We start from the raw sequence: 22,410 nt of genomic DNA on the forward strand, positions 1-22,410 counted from the left end.
CACCTCATCACTGGACCAACTGAACTCATCTCACCTTGATTCGTCTTCCTGCCCCAAATGTCTCCCCGCTTCAGTTCATCTTTCCTTTAGCTGCCATCACACACACACACACACACACACACACACACACACACACACACACACACACACACACACACACACACACACACACTCTCTCTCTCTCACTCACTCACTCACTCTCTCTCTCACTCGCCCCTATTAACTCCAGGGTCAAATACAGAATCTTTTTGTGGTATTCAAAGCCCTTTCCAGAATTCCTACATTTTCTAACCTACCCTTAACCCCACATCCTCTTAGATCCAGTGTCTCTGCTCTCTGTGATATTCCAGGAACAAGACCCTCCACCTCTTAGCTCCAGGCATTTTCTTTCCCACCTCTGCCTCCTGGTTTCCCTCATTTCCTTTCAAGTGCCACCTAAAATCCCACCTTCTACAGGAAGTGTTTCCTAATCCTTCATTCTAGTCACTTCCCTCTGTGGATGATTCCACTTTATCCTGTCTGTGGCTTGTCTGTAAATATTTCTCACTATGAGCTCCTTCAGAGCAGAGAGTGTCTTCTGCCTTTCTTTGCATCCCCAGTGCTTGGGGCAGAGCCTGGTCTGAAGACTTAATAAATACTGTTTGACCAGCGTTGTCTATGAAAATATTAAGAAGGGATAAAAAGAAGTACGAAGGATGCCTTCATTGAGACCGATGTTTCCATGACCTCTTTTCTTCTCCCTCTCAAGTTCTCCACTTCCCATATTTGAAAAAAAAAATCCCTGTAACAAGTAAATTAGTCAACATAGGAAAAAGATTACACAATATGACCCGGCTGGGCTTAGGTCAGGAATGCAGGATTAGCTCAATGTAAGACTAAAGAGAATTAATCATGTTAACAATAAAAATAATAAAAACCATACAATTATATCAAAAGATGCCAAAAATGCTTTAAAGAAAATCCAACATTAATTTCTATTTCAAAAAATCTAGAAATCATAGGAATAAACAGACCTTTCCTTAACATAGTAAATAGTATTTATGTTTAAATTCAAAAGGAAAATTATATGTAATAGAGAAAAGTTAAAGGTCTTGTCAATAAGATTGGGCATAAGGCAAGGATTCCTATTGTCATGACCGCTTTTGAATGTAGTGCTAGACATGGCCATAAGAGAGGAAAGAGAAATTAAGGGATAAGCATAGACAAAGAGGAAACCAAATTACTGCATTTTGCTGAAGGTGTGATGATTTCCTTAGAAAGCTCTAAAAAGTTGATCCCAAAATTAACTGGAAAAAAAAATAATCAATGCAGCAAGATTGCAGGAAGTAAAAAGAATCCACAGAAATCCTCAGCATTCTTGAATGTTGCCAATAAAAAACCCAGCAAGAAGAGCTAGAAAGAGAAATTCCTTTCAAGACAACTACAGAAGCTATCAACTATTTGGAGTCTACATGCCAAGATTTATCCAAGTTCTATATGAAAATACATGGATAAAATGCTCTTTAAAGAAATAAAGACATCTAAATAACTGAGGAAACTGAATTGTTCATGAGTATTTTAAGCCAATATAAAATAACAATAGTACATAAATTATGTATTTGATGCCATACCAACTAACTACCAAAAGGACATTTTTATGATGCTAGGAAAAATAATAATGCAATTTACATGGAGGAGCAAAAGGTCAAGAATTTCCATAGTAGTACTGAAAAATAAGTGATAGAGAAGGAGGTATATCAGTACCAGATCTACAACTACTAGACAGCAGTAATCATTAAAGAGTTTGGTCCCAGTCTTTGGTCACTAACAGAGAGAGGCCATTGACCTAATTTATTAGTTACTGCTGGCCTAACTAATGAGCTGATCATGCTCTGAACCTTGACTTTGAGTTTACCTTCATTTTCAAATATAACTATCTTCAGTGAAAACCAGTATTCGCTCACCAATTCACTGGCCTGTGAGTGCAGAGGTGAAAGGCAGTAGGAGGGAAGTAACCCAGAAGGGGATCAATGGTGTTGAGATGCAGGAAATTCTCTACTCCAAGTGGTCTTGCTACATGCAAGAATATGATTATATTTTTAATAACAATAGTATCACCAAATATGATGCTAAATGAGTGTCCAATATAGCTCTACCAGTGCAGATTGAGGAAAGAAAGGCCATATTCCTTGCCTTCAAGTAGTCTACATGCTACCTCAAGTTTACTCTTTCAAGAAGAATGGAAAGAGTTAGGAGGGAACTGCACAAAGTTATTAATGTGCTGAAATGGTGGTAAAGCAGTTATGATTCCTAGAGGATATCCTACGAACAAGATCGCTAGAAGACCCAAGAGCAAGCCTGGTAAGGAACAAGCTTGGGAATAACTTTTCCCTCATTCATCTCTATCATTTGCATAGTAGTAATGAGAACAGGGGGTCCCAAGATTCAATTTATTGACTAGCCAGGTCTAGGAATAAGGGAGGTGTGGAACCTATACCAATAACTCTACCAGGGATGGGCTAATGATAAAATAGTAATTCTGTACCAGTTACAAAATCGAAACAGATTGGGTGCAACATCCAGAACCAAGCAAACAGTAGCGTAGTGTTAAGCCCAAAGGGCTTAACAGTTATCAGGGAAGGTATCTATACAGTTATCAAAGAAGGACTCACTGTGTGCCAAAACTGCTCTCTTTCTTATTCTTTTATTAGTATTCTGTGGTATTCTTGTATTTGTTTTATGACAGCATGCTTGCATGGCTTCTGGATGATAGGTGATGCTCTCTTGCTTTTCCTGTCATTAATGGAGGGAAGCAAGGCTGTGAGTTTGCTCCCGTTCTTTTTAGCTTGATGTTTTCTGTGATGTTGTCAGATGCATTCAATGAAGATGAAAACAGCATCAAGGTCAGCTGCCACACTGATGGTAAATAATTTAACTTGAAAAGGCTATAAGCCAAGACTAAAGTGGAGAGAGAGCTGATGCATGACTTTGTGTTCACAGATGACTGCACACTCAGTGCAGCCACTGAGGCTTAGATACAATAAAGTATGGATCAATTTTCCACTGCTTGTGCTAATTCTGGCCTAATAACCAACACCAAGAAAACAGAGTTTCTCCACCAGCCAGTACTACACCATCTATACATGGAACCATTGGTTCCAGGAAATGGAGAAATTTTGGATACTGTAAGTTCATTTACCTTGGCAATATACTTTCCAGAGATGTTCATATAAATGAACAATGTTCATACAGAACATTGTCAGAGCTATCTCAGCATTTGGGGGACTGTGAAGGAAAATGTGGGAGAGAAGAGGTATTAGACTGACTACTAAACTGAAGGTCCACAGAGCCATTGTGTTGACCTCGTTGTATACCTGTGAAACCTGGACAGTCTACCAGCACCATGCCACGAAACTGAATCAATTCCATTTGAATTATCTTAGGAAGATTGTGAAGATCACCTGGCAGGATAAGGTACCAGACACTGAGGTCCTCTCTCAAGCTGAACTGCCAAACATTCAACCTCTACGGCAGAAAACACAACTCCAAAGGATTGGTCACATTATTCAAATGCCAAACAGACATTTTCCTAAAAGACTGTTTTCCAGAGAACTCACACAAGGCAACCATTCACATGGTGGTCAGAAGAAGCGATTCAAGGACACTCTCAAGGTCTCTCTAAAGAACTTTGGAATTGATTGGGAGACGTGGGAGATACTGGTGAAGGACTTCCCACCATGTTATGCCCGCATGGAAGAAGGTACTGTGCTGTATGAGTGAAGCAGAATTAAAGTAGCTCAACAGAAATGGGAGGTGTGCAAACTTAGAGCCATCTCTACCCCAAATGTTCATATGGACTACTTGCGCACAACCTGTGGTGGAACCTTCCAGGCTCATACTGGTCTGAGCAGCCACAGTCAGACACACTATACCTGGACTTTGACATAGAGATGTCACTTTGGTCCCCTTGGAAAATTAAAGGAAACCTCCATTTGTATTGCCAGTGTGTGCTCAGTACCTGACAGATAGTAAATGCTTAAGAAATGCTTCTTGATTTGACTTGATATCTATGTATGTAAGTAAATATATGTAAATATATTTACAAAAAAATAAGTAAATAAATAAATGAGGTAAGTATATATATACTGAGGGTTCATTCTCAGATTTTTTTAACTGATACAGTTAAATAGTCAGAGAGGACTATGGGCCCCCAAAATAAAGAAATTAAAGGATAAAATAGAAATTATTATTTCATTCTAGAGTTAATAGGGAAAGCTAGAATATTGAGTAGCAGGTCCTAACACTGTAGCTGATGAGCATGCATAAGCATATTCCCCAAGAGCAAATCAGTCATTAACATTCAATCCATCTTAAACAAAATATTTCATGAAAATGCAAATATGTATTTGCATAATAGCCAATCCATTTGGATCACTGTCCCACACAAAGCATATAGTGTCCATGAGAGAGTGGACACTCACTTCAGGTCCATGGGTAGTAAGTCCCAAGTGTAGGAAATACACGAAGTCAGGGAGACCAACAGCTTTAGAAGTGCAGACTTTGATATCATCCTTCTGTCTCAGAAACTGTCCACACAGTTTTTTTTGCTGGACATGGCTTCAGTGTGGAATGTATGTGTCCACTGCTAAGCTGGGCTGACCCATGCTGCGCTGACCAGTGCCTTCCTGGGCACAGCATCTCAGCGAGACACGTCAACTGCCAAAATTCCTTTATGATGAGGCTCTGCTGTGCTCTGTGCCTGTGCTCTGCTGCAGCTTACCTGGGCTCACTCCTAGCATCTGTCATTTTCAGCTTCGGTCTCAGCTGAAGTAAGAAAGGCAGCACCTTTCTCCCGATTTAGGGCCAAGTGCTTCTCCAGCTCTGCTCCGTTTGGAAGGAGTCTTCTTCATCTCTAGGCACCCAAAGGGGTCAATAAAGAGCGATCGCTTGTCAGTTAACCTTCTTCTGGGCAGCAGGAGGCAGTAGAGAACCCGGCCCACCTGACCAAGTGAGGGATGGAGAGAAGACTTCGCTCCCCTCATGCTCAGGTGAGGACCCCAAGCTCTTTCTGGCCAACAAAACGTTCTGGAAATAAAGTAGCAGTGCAAAGAAGGTGGTGGCCTCTCTTTGGCACAGTTTCCAATTGATTTTTCTGGTCGACGGAGAGGAGACCTTACATCATCTGATGATTATCAACCAAATTCTCCTTTTCATCACTAAACTGAATTAGGTAAAGGACATATAAGGTAAAGTCCCATAATCAAGAAACAGTTCCAGGATCTGTATTTTCCCAAGTTATTAACTTCAAAGTTTTCAAATGCAAGGGAACCTTTGGAGGTCAAAACGCTGAACTCATTCTCTTTTCCTTCAAAACCCCTCTCCTTCCTCCTTTTCTAATAGTACCACCATCCTCCCAGTCACCCAGGCTCTTTAGCTCGATGCTCTCATTCCCCATGTAACAGCAGTAGACAGAGGGCTGACCATTGTCACCTGCCTATACCACCAAGCCCAGTGGAGTCCTATGAGCAAATGGAATCAATGGGGAAATCCTCTGTACGGTTTTTAAAACGATGAGGAATAGACGGGCGGTCCCAGCGTCTGGAGGAATTCACTGGGACCGTCTCCAACTTGTAGAAAGACATTTGTGGGGGTGATGCACCCAAGCTGGCCCCGCTTGCATGTGGGGGAGACGGAGCATGCATGGGCGCTTGGGTCCTGCTCCCCTAGAGGAGGCAGAGCCGTTATTGGGGTTAGGCGCGGGTCTCATGGGATAGGGGCACCCTGGAATGCCTGGGATATTGGGCAATCCGGAGGTGATAAGCAAGGTAAGGGGGAAGAGGAGCGTTGCTCCGGGATGTCACGTAGTCCACACGGATACGCAAAGGGGGAGGGGGAGAGCTGCTCGGGGCTTGGTGAAGGCACGCGGGGAAGACCACAAGGGGGCTCCATCTGTCTCACCTGCCCTGGTCTCTGCCCACCTTCCCAGTCCACTTCCGACTTACAAAGCCCCTCTCCCAGGCCCCCCGCTGAGCTCCTGCTGCGGTCTCCATGGGGGGTCTGCTCAAGCCCCTACAACAGACTGCGCCAGGCCGGTCGCGCTCCGCCCGGGGCGGCCGGGGCTCCGGCGGTCAGTCCGACGTCACTACGGACCGTGGCTCCGGGCAGCCCGCGATCGGCGCCTGGAAGGCACTTTACCGGGGGGCGAAGGAGGTCCGAGGCGAGGGCCCCCTTAACGAAGGGCCGCTTCGGGCTCCGCCGCCCACAGAGGGCTCGCTGGGTTACTCTAGACACCAACGTGCTGCATGAGGCGCCCCCCCACCCCGATCATTTAACACCCCACCAGGCGGGGGGGGGGAAGGTGGAGCGGACCGAGCTCAAGGGGGCGGGGCCAAGGCCCGAGGGGGCGGGGCCGCGAGGGCGCGGGGGAGGCGGGGCCAACCTCCCACACACACCCAGCCCGGCCTCCTCCCTCCTCCGCAGCCTCACGTCCGCCCGGCTCTTCGAGGCCACGCCCTCCCCCCGTCCCGACCAATAGCGCGCCTCCTAGGCCAGGCACAGACCAATGGGGGTCGCCCCTCGGAATCCCCGCAGCGTCGGGCTCCCCGCGTAGGGGACTCCCGACCTTCGAGCGCGCGCAGTTCCGTACAAACACAGTGACCTGCCCGCCCCTCTCATTCACACGCGTGTCCAAGGGCACACTCAGCAGGCCAGAGGAGGCGGTGGCGGAGAAGGCGCGGGGCGCATGCGCGCCCGAGGCTTCGCCCCCCCCCCCCTCTCGTCAATGGCCCCTCCCCCTGGATCGTGACGTAAGCCCGGGCCTGCGCTTGCGCGCGGAGCTGTCCCTCGGGGCTTCCCAGAGGCCTCCGCGTGCGTCTCTGCCTTTGTACCCGGCGGCCTGCCGTGCTCCGGACGCGCAGGCGCAGATAGGCCGGGGCGGGAGCGCGAAGCCACGCCGGCGGGAGCTTCCACAGCCGCGAGAGGGAGCGGAGGTGCGTGACGTCACGGGCCTGCGGGAGGGGGCGGAGTGTGTGACGTCACGCCCCCCCCGCGGTGTGGGGAGGGTCTGTCATTGTGTCTGTGTGTCCGTGTGTCTTTGTGTACGCGCGAACGCGATGTGTCTGTGATGCGTGTGGTGTGTGCCAAGGTGGGCTGTGGTTGTGTCTGCACTCGTGGAGGTGTGTGTGTGTGTGTGTGTGTGTGTGTGTGTGTGTGTGGTCTGGGCGCCCCCGGGGGGGGAGGGGCCCCTGGGAGCCCCGAGGACCCCACCTCGGGCCGTGGAGGTGCCCGAGCTGCCAGCTGCGCTGCAGAGGGACTGTCCTCACCTGGGAGACCCCGCCCCAGCCCGTCCCCCAAGGCTTCTTCCCTGGCTGGGGTCCCCTGACATCCCTGAGCTGGCGGGGAGATCACTGCCTGTGTCAGGAAATGCGTGTGTGCGTGCGTGTGCGGGTGTGTGCGTGCGTGTGCGTCTGTGAGCACTGGGCATAAGTGCGCATTGTGCGTGTGTGCGTGTATGCATGTATGTATGTGCATTGTTCAATATGTGTGTGTGAGTGCGTGCTGTGTGCAGTGTGTGCACGTGTGTGCGTGCATCTGTGTATGTGCACTGTGCATGTATGCATGTGTGTGCATTGTGCAATGTGTGTGCATGCTTGTGTGAGTGCGTGCATGCATGCAGTGTGTGCAGTGTGTGCGTGCATCTGTATGTGTGCACTGTGCGTGTGTGCATTGTGCAATGTGCATGTGTGCACGTGTGTCCGTGCATCTGTGTGTGTGCACTGTGCATGTATGCATGTGTGTGCATTGTGCAATGTGTGTGCATGCTTGTGTGAGTGCGTGCATGCATGCAGTGTGTGCGTGCATCTGTATGTGTGCACTGTGCGTGTGTGCATTGTGCAATGTGCATGTGTGCACGTGTGTCCGTGCATCTGTGTGTGTGCACTGTGCATGTATGCATGTGTGTGCATTGTGCAATGTGTGTGCATGCTTGTGTGAGTGCGTGCATGCATGCAGTGTGTGCGTGCATCTGTATGTGTGCACTGTGCGTGTGTGTGCATTGTGCAATGTGCATGTGTGCACGTGTCCGCGCATCTGTGTGTGCATGTGTGCACACGTGTATATGTGTGTGGGTACATGCATTGTGCCCAGTAGGTGTAAGTGTGCATGCGTGTGTCTGCGCACACGGGCACGGGCACGCATGTGCGCGTGGTGGAGCCCTTGGGCAGCGAGGCTGGGGCGCCCACTACCCTTCTCAGCCTCCCCGCTGTGAAGGCCTGTAACAAAGTAGCGCTCATGGCCTGCGCCCCGCCCCCCAGACAGGGCTCCCATTGAGGAGGCGCCCATTCTTGGCTTCCACCGAACTTTCCCCTGGTCGGGGCGCGTCGGCAGCAGCAGGGCCAACCCCGTAAACAGACCCCTCCTCCCCAGGCTGGGCTCCCCTCTACTCCTTTCCCCTCTTCTCCCCCTCCCTTCCTCCTCCCTCCCTTCCTCCTCATTGGTGGGTAGGTCTGCTCCCTTCCTGCCTGAGAGCTTCCCTCCTCTCCCACTGCTTGGCCTCCCACCTGGCTGCACCGTGGATGTCCCCATCCCCCATCATCGTTTGCCCTCTGGACCTCCCTCCCTCTAAACTGTTTGCCCACTCCCCATTTCTCCCTCCCTCCCCTCTTCTCCATCTCCCAGATTCTGCTCAGCCTCCCTGGGTTCACTTCCCAATCCATTCTGTGTCCTCCTGCTCCCCCCTCCCCTGCATCACCCCAGCCCTGCCCCCCGTCCTTGGCCCCCCTCATTCCAGCTGCACTCCCTGCAAGTATGTGGCCAGATGTCGGGGCCTCCCAGGTGCCTGGTGGCAGCCCTTGCCACCTTTCATTGCCCCTTGCCCTCCTACAGTGACCTCCCAGGCTGCCCTCTGAGGAGGGTCCTGCCTCCTGCTCTACGTAATACTTTATTATTTTGATTTTTCAAGTAACAAGTTTTTTTTTTAAATTAATTTGCTTCCCACCATACCACCCTCGCTCCCCCCCAGCAAATTAAAAGAAAACAGTCATCAGTGCACGGCTCTGTATTCTGATCAAACAGGTGCAAAGATGGCCTGTTTCATCCTCATTCCTCTGGATTTGTAGTTTTACCTTTATATTGGCTGGAGTTCTACAATTGGTGCCAGAATTGGCCTGAATGGGGGTCTCTGCCCTCCACCTGCATCCTCCAGTTACTACCTCTGCCCCATGATCCGTGTCTCCCCCTCAGTTTCTCTCTCCTGGGGAGCCTGGCGATGCCAGGGCTGCCTTTGTGGTGTGTGTGTTTGTGTGTGTGTGTGTGTGTGTGTGTGTGTGTGTATATACACCTGGAGGACTTAGATGGGGGGATCTCCTCTTTCCCTAACAGAGGCTCCTCTCTCTCCCCTCAGGTCTCAGATCTCATGTCTCTGAATCTCATTCTTTTCCATGAGGGAAGCCCAGAGGAGGATGGTGGGTCCCACGGGGTCCCCTTGGCCCTACACCAGGTGAGTCAGGGTCTTCTCCTCCTTCAGGACTGTCCTCCAGGCCCCCAGACGATGCCATGTTGCTCCTGAGTCCTCAGGGGCTTCTTGGTCTGTCATGAGAATCAGCCATGGACAAGGCTGGCCAGACCCTCGGCTGTAGGCTTGACCCAGAGTCCTCCACTGAGGTCATGTGGTCCAGCCTCCAAGAGCAAGGTCCCAGCAGAGCCTGCAGACACCCCCCTGCCCCGAGCTTACTGGACGACACAGGGCTCCCACTACCCCCAGATCCACATCCTTGCCATGTGGGACCCTTCTCCCCAGGCCACCCCCCAGACCCCAGGGCCACCTTTGGGCCAAGAGGAGCAGAGATGGACAGCCTAAAGGGTCCTCAGAGAGCATCTGGTTCAAGCCCCTCATTTTTGGGGTGAGGAAACCAAGTCTCAAAGCCTCACTTACAAAGGCCATTTGAGCAGGTTCTGCCTCCACCTCCACCTCCCCCAGGTCCCCAGCCATGGGTCAGCATGCCTGTATTTGGTGTTGCAGGAAGCCGTGTCATTCAGGGACGTGGCTGTGGACTTTACCAAGGAGGAATGGGGGTGCCTGAGCCCGGCTCAGTGGCAGCTCTACAAGGAGGTGATGCTGGAGAACTACAGGAACCTGGTGTCCCTGGGTAAGGCCACCTCCCCTGGGCCCAGGCTGGGGGGCCCACAACTGGGGGGCAATGTCCAGGAGGCGGTCCTTGGAGGCACATCCTCTGGTCTGGGGCTCCAGGGCAGTGTGACCTCAGGCCCTCTCCTACCTGTCCCCATGGACCCCAACAAAGGCTCCCTCGGGTCTTCCTGGCCCTCTGGGGGGGGGGGGGGGGAGGGAAATCGTGCTGCAGTCTCTGCTCTGCCTCGCTGTGGTCCCAGACTTGGAAAGGGACACCAGAGGCCATTGATTCCTGCCCATGCCTGAAAGGAATCCCCATGAAAGCATGTGGTCCCCCCACCTCTGCTTAAAAAGCTCCATACCCAGGGCTTTCCTTCCATCCTAGTGTGGCCTGGACTCCTGGAGGCCCTCCTTAGGGTGGGCACGCCCTCTCTTTTCAATGTCCTTATTAAGCCACAGCTCCCAACACTGACCCCAGTCCCCCAGGTGAGATCCGATGAGGGCAAGGTGTGTCCAGGAGGACCATCCCCTCCCTCCTGGAAGTGCCTCCTCTCAACGTAGTCCAAGGTCTGATCGCCATTTTGGGCAGCCATTTGCTCCTGTGGTGCTGGCAGGACCCTCAGACCCCCAGATCTTCAAAACAGCTGGGAAATGCTTTCTGTAGAAGATGGTCTTTGAGATTAGTTTTGAAATAAGCCAGGGAAATTAAGAAGCAAGGATCAGAGAAGAGAATGTTCCAAGCATAGGGGATAAATGAGACAGACACAAGTGAGGGAGGAATGGAGAGACAGAGGAAAGAGAGAGGGAGGAAAGAGAAGGAGGAGGAAAAAGGAGACAGAGGAGGGAGAGAGAGACACTGATAGGGACACAGATGCTAGAAGAGCTGGGGGAAGGGAGACAGCTGGGAGATGGGGTAGTGATGAGAGGAGAGACCAAGTGAGCTCCAGCAGCCGCCTGTGCAGTCCAGGACTCCATCACCTCTGTCATGGTCTGTGGTGCAGGCTCCTCATCTGTTTCTTCCTCCTGTCCAGGTGGCCTAGTATATTCTACAGCTTGTTTCTTCATCCATTGAGCTTTGCCCAAATACTGTCATGTGTCCCTCTGCTTCTTGGATATCCTATATGACTCTACTTTCTAAGTATCTGACGCTGACTCAGACCCACTTTTTCCCTCTCCTGTGAAACCTCTTCTGATCCCTAGTCCAGGCCAGGGTCTCCTCCCACTGAGCCTCAGCTCTTGGGTCTCCCTGCCTCCTCCTGTCAGAACCCTCAAGGCCCTATGGGGGCCTCTTGCTCCACTTTGAGGGGCCCAGGAGGGTGGGATGCTTTAGGGTGTGGGTTTTATCCCCCTACACTTTCTTGGGTTTTATCCCCCTACGCTTTCTTGGGTTTTTGTCTCTTCTCCCTGAATGGCCTTCTCTTGCCCTCCTTGCTTTTTGTTGAAGACCTTTTTGGTTGGGTCTGCATGACACCTGGCAAGATGGAGCTGTGCTCCCCAGGCTTCACCAGGCCATGGCCCCAAAGGCACCATCCTCACACATCCCCTTCTTAGCCTGGGGGGAGCTTTCCAAATGATTTTTTTCTTTTTTCCCCTCATTTTCAGTGAGAACAGTGAGGAAAAGAGAGCCAGTGTCTCTGGGTCTTCAGTGCTCTTGGGCTCCCTCCAGCCTTTGTGCCCCTGGGGTTCACCAGCCCAGGGGAGTTGTCAACTGCCTGGAGAGTCTTGGGAAGGCTTCGGTCCCTCCCTAAGGTTGTTATCAAGGGGACAGACAGATGCTGCCTCAGTGCCCATGGACAGGGAATCACTAACTCCTCCTCCTCTTCTCTCCTTCCCCTGGTCCTGACCAGAGGCTCTCTCACCTGGTGGATTCTGTGAGTCTGCTAATTCTTTGGAGGACCAGCAGCTTCTTCCTCAGAGAGCTGGTCCTGGAGTCAGAAAGGCCTGAGTTCAAATCCAGCCTCAGAAACTTCATAGCTGGGTGACCCTGGGGAAGTCATTAAACCTATGTTTATCTCCATTTCCTCATCTGTAAAATGGGGATAATCATAATAAAATCCCAGGGTTGTTGTGAGCATAAAATGAGATCAGATTTTAAAGTGCTTTGCAAACTTGGAGACATTTACCCAAGTGCTCGGTATTAGTAGTAGTACAACTCATCATCGTCTTCATTCTCGGCTCCTTCCAGAAGAGCTCTCACCCATCTTTAAGCCCTAACTAATTGTACAGCTCTCCTTTCGCCTCTGTGTAACTCTCATCAGCTCCCCAGCCTCCTACCAGGGCTGCATCTCCCCTTCTCCACCTCCGCTGCCCTTGCTCCGTCAAAGCTGCCATTTGCTTTCCTTTAATAACAGCTGGAGTTGAGACACCTTCACCCCAAAGGCCGACCTGACCTCTGCTCTGAGGTGTGGGAGCACAGTTGTGGAATATAGCCCCCCACATCAGGCGTTTCCGTGGCTTGGTTAGTTTTGCTGAAAGCCTTTTTTGAGGTGAGGCAGTGGACCGATATGTAAGGAAATGTATTTAGTACAGAAACAAAAGATGTCCACAAAATGTATCTTTAAAAAGGTAACGCTGATGCTGCCTGGTGTCAAAGCGGAAGGGTGAGTGCCCCACCTCCCCTGCTGCTTTGCTCAGGTGGGGGCTGTGGCTGTGGGGCACGACACACACACAGCCATCTTTAGCAGACATTGGGGGCTGCTGAACCTCCCCCCTTTTTATTCTTTGTTCTAATGCATGGCCCTCTGGGAAAGGTTGGGAAATCCAGGGGATAGAAAGCACAAGTCTCCCAAAGGGGCGGGGTGGGGGAAGATTTGTGGAGCAACCTGAAAAGCCCTTTGGTGGTTTGTTTTGTTTTCAATATTTACTTTTATAAGATTCTGAGTTCTAAATTTCCCCCCTCCCCAAGATGGCAAGCATTCTGCTATAGACTGCACGTGTATAGTCGTATTAAATATACTTGCTCATTAATGTAGTGAAATAAGAATCAGAACAAAAGGGAAAAACCCCAAGAAAGAAAAAAAAGAGAAAATCGCAGGCTTTGATCTGTAATCAGACTTCATAGTTCTTTCTCTGAGCGTGGAGAGTATTTCTCATCGTGACTCTTTTAGAGCTGTCTTAGATCTTGCATTGCTGAGAAGAGCCATGTCTATGAAAGCTGGTGATCACATACTGTGACCGTTACTGTGTACAATGTTCTTCTGGTTCTGCTCCCGTAACTCAGCATCAGTTCATAGAAGTCTTTGCAGGATTTTCTGAAGTCCACCTATTCATCATTCCTTATAGCACAGTAGTATTCCGTTATATTCATATATCACAACTTGTTCAGCCATTCCCCAAGTGATGAGCATCCCCTCAGTCTGGAAAGCACTGTGTCAACCAGTTAGCAAACTGAGGGGACCGAAGGAGCACAGAAATGGGCCCTGCCCTCCAGAAACTTAGGTTGTTTTTGAGGAGACAGTAGGAACCTGTGACAATAATGATCATAGTGAAGGCTGGCATCCAGAGGGTGCTTCCCCAATGCCATCTCATTGGATCTTCACAACAGCTCTGGCAGGTGGGTGCCGCAATGGTCCTCATTTTACAAGGGAGAAAACTGAGGCAGGCAGAGGTTAAGTGACTTCCTCAGGATCACACAGCTTACAGGGTCTGAGGCTGGATTTGAACTCATCTCCCAGACTTCAGGTCCAGCTTTTTGTGAGGCAGCATCAAGCTGGGGTCATCCTTAACCTCTCTATAGCCTTGGACATTGGAGATCACCCTCTCCTTTTCCTCCTCCTCCTCCCTCCCTTCCTCCCCCCTCTCAGTTCTCCTCCCACTCTGACATGCCAACCCCCGACCCCCGACCTTGGCTGGATCTTGTCTGTTATAACCATAGGTGTCCCCCAAGGCTCCATACTGGACCTTCTAGCCTTCTTCACTTGGTGATGTCCACAATCGTCTGTGCAGACGATTATCCAGCTTCAACTTCCCCGCTGTCTAATGGGCCTCTCCAACCAGAAGTCTCATAGACATTTAAGCTCGATTTGTCCTAAATCGAGCTGTTACCTTTCCTTCCCAATTCAGCACCTCCCAGCCTGTGCTTTCTACCTCCTGAGTGTCTGTACATGCCTGCCCCCTGGCCTGACCCCGCCCCCCCGCCCCTCAGCTTGCCCCCCCCCCACGTAGTCACTCTCCCTGCCGAGAGTCTCCTCCACCCCTACCCACCAATCCATCCTCCACTCAACTGATCTTCCAAAACGCAGGGACGGCCGCTCACCCCCATTGGGGTAGCTCCAGCTCCCCAGTCACTTCCAGGTCCGATGCATTCAGAGGCCTTCCTGACCCAGCCGCCCCTCCCTTCCCAGTCTCCTCACTCCTCATGCCCATCCGGGCACTGCCCCAGGCCAAGGACACCCTCCCTCCTCGCTCCCCTGATTCCCTTCAAGCCTCAGGTGGAGTCCCACTTTATGCCAGAAATAATGCTAATATTCTGTCTCTCTGGCTGGCCCCTGTGGACTTTATTTTTGTTTGTACCAAGGGGCTCCTTGAGCAGGACTTGCTCATGCCTTCTTTGCACTCCAGAGATTAGCACAGGGCCTGGCATACAGGAAGCACTTTATAAATGCACATTGACCCACAGACTGACGGACTGTCCTTCCAAGAGGGGGAGGTGAGGGCCAGGCAGCCTGCGTAGAGGCCTGGGGATGGGAGCCAGAGTCAGGCTGAGTGGCCCAGCTGGCTTCTAAGACAAGGCCTCTGGGTGGAGGGCTGATGGTTCAGGGAGAACCGAGAGGGAAGGAGGAGGGAAGATGCGCCATAGGTTTAGTGGTTTGGAAATCATTGGTAACTTTGAAGAAAATGGTTTCAATTGGGTGATGAGGTTGGAAGCCAGACTGCAGAGAGGAAATAAGACAGCGAAGGATAAGGAAGACAAATACACGACCCTTCCACTGAGGTCAGCCCCCAAAGGGAAGAGACATTGGGAACATACAGGAATGAGGAGAGACTGACAGAGAAAGACTGAGAGAGACAGAGACAGAGAGAGACTGACAGAGACACAGAGAGAGAGATTGATGGAGACACAGAGATTCTATTTACCCCACTTAGGAAAACAAATTCTTAATGGATAAAGTGGCATGGAGCAGCAGGGCAGACTGGAAGGAGGTGCCCTGCAGATTTGTGCTTTTGGCAAATGTGTAGGAGAAAGGAAGAAAATAAATAAAGGGTAGAGATGATCACCAAAGGGAAGCCTCCAGCTGGGCCTGGAGGGAGGTGGGAGGACTTGAGTTCAGATGCAGCCTGGGGCACTCTGTCCCTTCCCCACGGCTTGCCTCAGCTTTCTGATCTTTGCAATGGATCCATCAGTGGCACCTTCCTCCCTGGATTGTTTGGAGGAGAAAATGAGTTAATAGATACAAAGCATTTTGCAAAACTTAAAGAATGATATAAAGGTTTGCTGTTATTAAATTAGACCGTTGTGTGTCTATAAAAAGCTCCTGTGTAAACCGCAGTGTAACTAGGGAAGATGCCCTATCTCCCAAACGTCTGTGATAAATGTCTGTTCATACAGATCCACCCCTGGCCAGGAAGGGCTCCCTCCCCCCACCCTTCTGCCTCTTAGAAGCTCTGCTTTCCTTCCAAGCTCAGCTCCACCCCCTCCTGACATGGAGTCTTTCCTGACCCCTTCAGCGGCTGGTGCCTGAACTGCTGTGTGTGCACACATGCATGCGCTCAGTACAGTGCAGTCGGAAATGAAGACACAACTGGCCTGGGGCCCCCCTCCCCCTTAGGTGGAGGCTCTGGAAGCACTTCTCTGCTCCCTGTTCAGAGGGAGGGGCCCAAGGGCAGGGATGAGGACTGAATTCTAGAACTGAAAAGACTGGGTAAGATGTTGGACCACGGTAGAGAATTCCAGAAGAATATTTACTAGATGCCTGTGGGTTGGATTCAGACATTTAGCCAGGTGCTACAAACAGATAAAAGAGGGCATCTCAGTGGCACTGTATTACACAGAGTGCTGTGACTGTATCAGAAAGACATGAGTTCAAATCTGGCCACAAATACTAGCTGTGTGACCCTGGGCAAGTCTCTTAATCCTGTTTGCCTCCGTTTCCTCATCTGGAAAATGAACTGGAGAAAGAAATGACACACCAGTATCTTGGCCAAGAAAACCCCATATGGGATCATGAAGAGTCAGACGTGACTGAAACAGCTCAACAACAATTCTGCAGAACCTGCCTTTCTTTCTCTCATATCCATTGGCAGTCAAAGCTGAGCCCCCTTCCACCTTCTCTTAGTACAGAGCTTTCTCCTTCCTCTCCCTTGGGCAGGGCTAGTAGAGGACAAGCCAGATGTGGTCTCCTGGCTGGAACAAGGGGAAGAGCCATCAGCCTCAGATCTGCAGGGAGAGGTCCTGAGCAGCCCCTGTCCTTGGAAAGGAGACACTTCCACCACGTGTCTAGGAGCCAGTGGATGCTGCATCCCAGTGGGGCCCTCAGGTATGGCCTTCTCTGAAGGATGGGCTGGTGCAGGTGGGCTCTGGCGGGTCCCCAGGGGCATGGGCTGCTAGGGATGTACCAACCACCTCCCAGTGTCTGAGGGTAGGGAAATCCAAACCCTGAGATTCATGCAGAGATCACTCTGTGCCTTCTCAGTGCACACACAGGATAACTCAGTGTATGCCCTTGAGGGAACAAGTATCTGTTTCCCCTCAGTTTTCTAACTGGTAAAATGAGAAGACTTTAAAAAATGACCTCTAAATGCTGTTCTGACCAGTCAGCATTTCTCCAGCCCAAGGCTCTCCAGGTCCCACTCCTGCTCATTAAGCTGCTGTGGCTCCCTGGGGTTTTTAGGATGCTCCAACTCCTCTGTGGCTCTAAGGCCTTTCCCCAGATCTCACACATCCCTCCTCATCATGCCCTCCACAGTCCAGTCACATGGGCCTTCTTGTTGCTTCTCCCGCAAGGTCACATTACTATGCCTTTGCACAGGCTATGGGCTGCACTCCCTCTTCTCCTGTGCTTCTGAGAAGCCCCGATTCCTCCTGAGCTCAGCTCAGATGCCACCTCCTACCCAAAGCTTAGCCAGATGCCCAGCTGCCAGGGCCTACCCCCACCTCTCAATGGCTTGGTCTATCTATCCAGTGGGATGGAAGCTCTTGAGGACAGGGACTGTTTCCCTCTTGGTTTTGTGTTCCCTGTACCTGGTCCAGTGTGGGCCCTTAAAGCCTGCTTGTTGGTCAGTTGAGTGACTGCATGACCCACAGTCATGCCTTCCTTCAGTGATGAGCTAGCCTGGCTGCCTTCACCCAGTGTCTTTGCCTCTCTCTTCCTGCCTCCTGGGCCTGCCTCCCTCTGCCCAGCCCTCTTGTCATGGCTCACTCCCTCATTTTCTAAATGAGTCTCATTGTCCATTCCTGCATCCTCATCCTCTGGCAGAGTCCTCCTTCTCCATGTAGTTGAGCACATGGCTCAGTGGGGACAGCACAGAGATAGGAGTCAACAGGCCAGGCCTGAGGCCTGGTCCCAGCCCTGGGACTAACTTCCTTCAAGGCCACATTGGTCACCTCTCTGAGCCTCAGCCTTCTTCCCTAGAAAGAGGCTGTCCCATGTCAGTGAGGACAGAGCAGGACAGCCTAGTGGACTGTCAGGGGCCCCCAGAGGCTGTCAAGTCCACCCCTGAATCCCCAACAAATGCTTGGAGACCCCCAGGGAGGGCCCCTCCCAACTTCCTCCCTTAGGCACCCCATTCACGTTCTGGAGGGCTGAGCTGCTCAGAAAGGTTGTCCATGTCCAAAGGCAGAACTGGCCTCTTTGGAACACCCACCCACTGTCCTTATTTCTGTCTCTGGTGGCCATGAAGACAAACTCTAATCCAGGGTGGTGAACCTGGGGCCTCCCTTTAGGTCCTCAAGTGTGGCCCTTTGACTGAATCTAGACCTCACAGAACGAATTCCCCTCATTAGAGAATTCATCCTACAAAGCTTAGACTCAGTCAAAAGGCCACACCCAAGGACCTAGAAGGATGTGGCCTCTAGGCCAAAGGTTCCCCAGCCCTGGAAATCCTTCATTCACATGGCTGCACTTCAGATTCTCAGAGACAGCTGCCATGTCTGCTCTTTCTCAGACTAACTATCCCTAGATCTTACAAGCTATGAAGGAAGAAATGAAAAGCATAGATTTCATGCTTAATGTGTGCCCAACACTGTGCTAAGTCCTGGGAATATGTGCTAAAGTGAAACAACCTCCCCTCATTTTATCTGAACATGTGTCCCTTCACCGTCTTGCTGTCCTTCCTCAGGACCCTCTCCTGGTCATAAGTGGCCTTCCTAAAGTGTGACTTCTTCAACTGAACCTCAGCCATCCAGTGTAATCTGAACATGGTCAAATACAGTTGAACTGTGTCCTCCCTCTGCATATCCTGTGCTTGTATTACCTCCCTAGGCTGCCGATTTTCTGTGGGCTAGGGAGAATCATGATTCTAATAAAGGCTGGACTAGATCTCTGAGGTTACCTACAATTTCAATGCAAATGATTTTCATTCTTATTATCTTTCAGCCTGGGATACTAGAACTGAGAACCAGGAGGAGTCACCTCATAAACAAGAACAAGGAACTTCAGAAACATTAGTGGAAAGCCCCAGAAGGGATGTTGTTCCCCAGATCCCTGAATTTTGGGAAGGCCCTGTCCAGGAGATCACATTATGGAAGCAAATAGGAAACCTTGCAGGGGAAACTACAAGGAAAGAATTTTGGGAATGGCCTGTTCAAGACATCTCATTATGGAAACAAATGGGAAACCTTACAGAGGAGACTCCAAAGAAAGTACTTTGGGAAAGTCCGGTCCAAGACATCACTTTATGGAAACAAATGAGAAACATTGCAGGAGGGACTCCAAGGAAAGAATTTTGGGAGAGTCCTGTTCAAGATAGCATGTTATGGAAGCAAATGGGAAACCTTGCACAGGAGGATCCAAGGAAAGAATTTTGGGAGGGTCCTACCCAAGAGATCACATTATGGAAGCAAATGGGAAACCTTGCAGGAGAGACTCCAAGGAAAGTCCTTTCCCAGGAAAGAGGGTTCTTTGCATCTACAGTCCTCCATAAGAAAAATTCCACTGAGCACGGAAGCCGTGAATGTACTGACTTTGGTAAAAGCTTTAATCAGAACATTCCCAAGCACAAAGGATCATGGGATTATAATAAATATTCGAATCTCTCCCATTACTATACTCTCTTTAATCACTATCAGAGAAATGAACCCTGTGATTTTGAAGGTGGACGGGATTTCAGCAGGAACTCATTTCCTATTCAAAATCAGAGAATCTGTTCAGGAGAGAATCCTTATAAATGTGGACAATGTGGGAAGGCTTTCACCAACTATTCAGACATCATCAGTCATGAAAGAACTCATGGTGGAGAGAAACACTATAAGTATAGGCAGTGTGAAGCAGCTTTTATGTGGGGCTCAGTTCTTACTGAACACCAGAAAATTAAAATTTGTGATAAACCCTGTGAATATAAGGAGTTTAAGGAGGTCTTCAGCCAGAATTCTGATATTATTAAATATGAAGGAGGTCATAATGGAAAGAAACCATCTGAGTATGGTGACTGTGGGACAGCCTTTATTTGGCACTCAAACCTCATGGAACATCAGAGAATTCTCACTAGTGAGAAACCTTATGAATGTAAGGTATGTGGGAAAGCCTTCAGCCAGAACTCATCCCTTACTCAACACTTCAGAATTCACACTGGAGAGAAACCTTATAAGTGTAAGGAGTGTGGCAAGGCCTTCAGACAGAACTCACATCTTATCCGACATCAGCTAATTCACACTAGAGAGAAACCTTATGAATGCCAGGAATGTGGAAAGGCCTTCAATCAGAGCTCAGATATCATATATCATGGAAGAAGTCATGATGGAGGAATTTATTACAAGTGCAGACAATGTGGAAAGGCCTTTACATGGAGTGCCATTCTTACGGAACAACAGAAAATTCACACTTTCGAGAAACCCTATAAATATAAAGAGTTTGGAGTGGCCTTCAGCCAAAACTCAGACATTAAATATGAAGGAATTCATAGTGGAAAGAAACCATTTGAGTGTAAAGACTGTGGGGCAGCTTTCAGTTGGCATTCCAACCTCTTGGAACATCAGAGAACCCACACAGGTGAGAAACCTTATGAATGCAAGGTGTGTGGGAAAGCCTTCAGTCAGAGCTCATCCCTTACTCAACACTTCAGAATTCACACTGGAGAGAAACCTTATAAGTGTAAGGAGTGTGGCAAGGCCTTCAGACAGAATTCACATCTTATCCGACATCAGCTAATTCACACGAGAGAGAAGCCCTATGAATGTAAGGAATGTGGAAAGGCCTTTAGCCAGAGCTCAGATATTATTAAACATGAAAGAATTCATAGTGGAAAGAAACCATATGAGTGTAAGGATTGTGGGGCAGCCTTCAGTTGGCGCTCATACCTCATTCAACATCAGAGAACTCACACTGTTGAGAAACCTTATGAATGTAAGGAATGTGGGAAGGCCTTTAGCCAGAGCTCATCCCTTATTCAACATCATAGAATTCATACTGGTGAGAAACCTTATGAATGTAAGGAATGTGGGAAGGCTTTTAGCCAGAGATCATCCCTTATTCAACATCATAGAATTCATACTGGAGAGAAACCTTATAAATGTAAGGATTGTGGAGCAGTCTTCAGTGGGCACTCAGGCCTTATCCAGCATGAGAGGATTCACACTGGTGAGAAACCTTATGAATGTAAAGAATGTGGGAAAGCCTTTAGGCAGAGCTCAGCCCTCATACATCATCAGATAATTCATACTGGAGAAAAACCTTACAAATGTAAAGACTGTGGGAAGGCATTTCGCTGGAATGCAGTTTTTACTGAACATCAGAAAATCCACACTGGAGAGATACCTTATGAATGTAAGGAGTGTGGCAAGGCCTTCATCCAGAGAGCGGCACTTACCCATCATCAGAGAATTCATACTGGAGAGAAGCCTTACAGGTGTAAGCAGTGTGGGAAGGCCTTCATCCAGAGATCATCCCTTACTCATCATCAGAGGATTCATACTGGAGAGAAGCCTTACAAATGTAAGCAGTGTGGGAAGGCTTTTATCCAGAGGTCAGACCTTACTCGACATCACATAATTCATACTGGAGAGAAACCTTATGAATGAAGGAATGTGGGATAGCCTCCATCCAGACCTCCTCCCTTACTAAACACCAATAAAATCATACTGGAGGAAAAACACTGAAAGTAAGGAAGAAGGGAAAGACTTCGATTGGGTCTCAGCCCTTGAAGGATATGTATTAATTCATGGTGCATACTGGTATAAATGGTGCAACTGTTTTATGTAAACATCCTTTTTAGTTCAACTAAAAATGTTAAGAAATAATATTTCTTTCAGTCTAAAATCTTTTCAAGACTTTTCCCTTTAGAAAAGTGGCTACGGTCTTAGGAATAGGGATTAAGAATAGTAACCAGACTTAGAACTGAGACATCCCTGTTGTCTAGGTGCAGCTCTCATTTTCCCCAGCCCTGAAGTGACTGGTGCTGTGACCCGCTGAAGGGAGGTCACCTCTTTTCCATTTGAGGATTAAGATATGGAACATAGGCTGGAGACCCTTTCAGTTCTTTAGGGGAGTGGTTGAGGAAGGAATCTAGTAGTTTAGTTGAAGATTAAATGACTGTTGGAGAATGTTGGCCCCCGCCCCCCAACAAAGCCCCTGTTTTAATATTGTGACCTGTTCCTTGTTCAAGAGCCCTATAATCCCTATATATTACCTCAACGTTGTCTCGGGGCAGAGATATGTGCTGGGAGCTTTGTCAGTTTGGACATTTTTCTCTCTAGGATGGAAGTACTTGGATTTAGAATAATGCTTAATAAAATTGGTTCTGGCAGACTTGTGCCTAAAATACAAAGTGTAGTGCTGTTATTTCATGTATGCCTACACCAGTGGCATCAGACCCAAAGGCCTCTTAGGGATTTAGAAAGCCACGAGTTAACATTGTTTGCATTGCATTGTATTTTTATTTATTTTTAAAAAACATTTCCCAGTTGCATTTGAATCTGGTTCAGGCAGTTTTGCTGTCTGAGGGCCTCAGGCCCAGAGTTTAATGCCTCTGTTCTACAGCACGAATATGAAGATTGTAGAAGACTCTTCCATCAGCTCAACTTTACTCAACATTGGAGAATTTACACTGGAGAGAAATTCTGTGAATTCTGTGAAAGTGGGAAAGCCTTCAGTCTGAGGAGGACCCTTATCCTGCATCAGAATTCCGCCTGGTGGGTGGAATACATCCTATAA

General features: G+C 49.2%; 1 protein-coding gene across 2 annotated transcripts; it reads left to right on the forward strand.

The window, feature by feature from the left end:
- The first annotated feature begins 6,883 nt into the window (after positions 1 to 6,883).
- LOC140508140 (uncharacterized) lies at positions 6,884 to 22,024 on the forward strand. Of its 2 annotated transcripts, none has more exons than XM_072615898.1 (5): positions 6,884 to 6,968; positions 9,380 to 9,475; positions 9,998 to 10,124; positions 16,414 to 16,581; positions 18,640 to 22,024. In XM_072615898.1, exons 2-5 carry the CDS (start codon positions 9,392 to 9,394, stop codon positions 21,276 to 21,278), a joined length of 3,018 nt encoding a protein of 1,005 aa, XP_072471999.1. In that variant the 5' UTR covers positions 6,884 to 6,968; positions 9,380 to 9,391; the 3' UTR covers positions 21,279 to 22,024. The 2 variants fall into 2 exon arrangements, with proteins under 2 accessions (XP_072471999.1, XP_072472000.1); XM_072615899.1 differs by lacking the exon at positions 6,884 to 6,968 and adding an exon at positions 9,230 to 9,268.
- The last annotated feature ends 386 nt before the right edge of the window (positions 22,025 to 22,410 follow it).

This window comes from Notamacropus eugenii, chromosome 5 (assembly GCF_028372415.1).
Source record: "Notamacropus eugenii isolate mMacEug1 chromosome 5, mMacEug1.pri_v2, whole genome shotgun sequence".
In the NCBI taxonomy this organism is placed as follows: Eukaryota; Metazoa; Chordata; class Mammalia; order Diprotodontia; family Macropodidae; genus Notamacropus; species Notamacropus eugenii.

Coding starts and splice junctions, on each gene's coding strand:
- LOC140508140 (XM_072615899.1), top strand. CDS start 9,245: ATGCCAGGGCTGCCTTTGTGGTGT. Junction 9,269..9,379: donor CAGGGCTGCCTTTGTGGTGT/GTGTGTTTGTGT, acceptor CTCTCCCCTCAG/GTCTCAGATCTCATGTCTCT. Junction 16,582..18,639: donor CATCCCAGTGGGGCCCTCAG/GTATGGCCTTCT, acceptor ATTATCTTTCAG/CCTGGGATACTAGAACTGAG.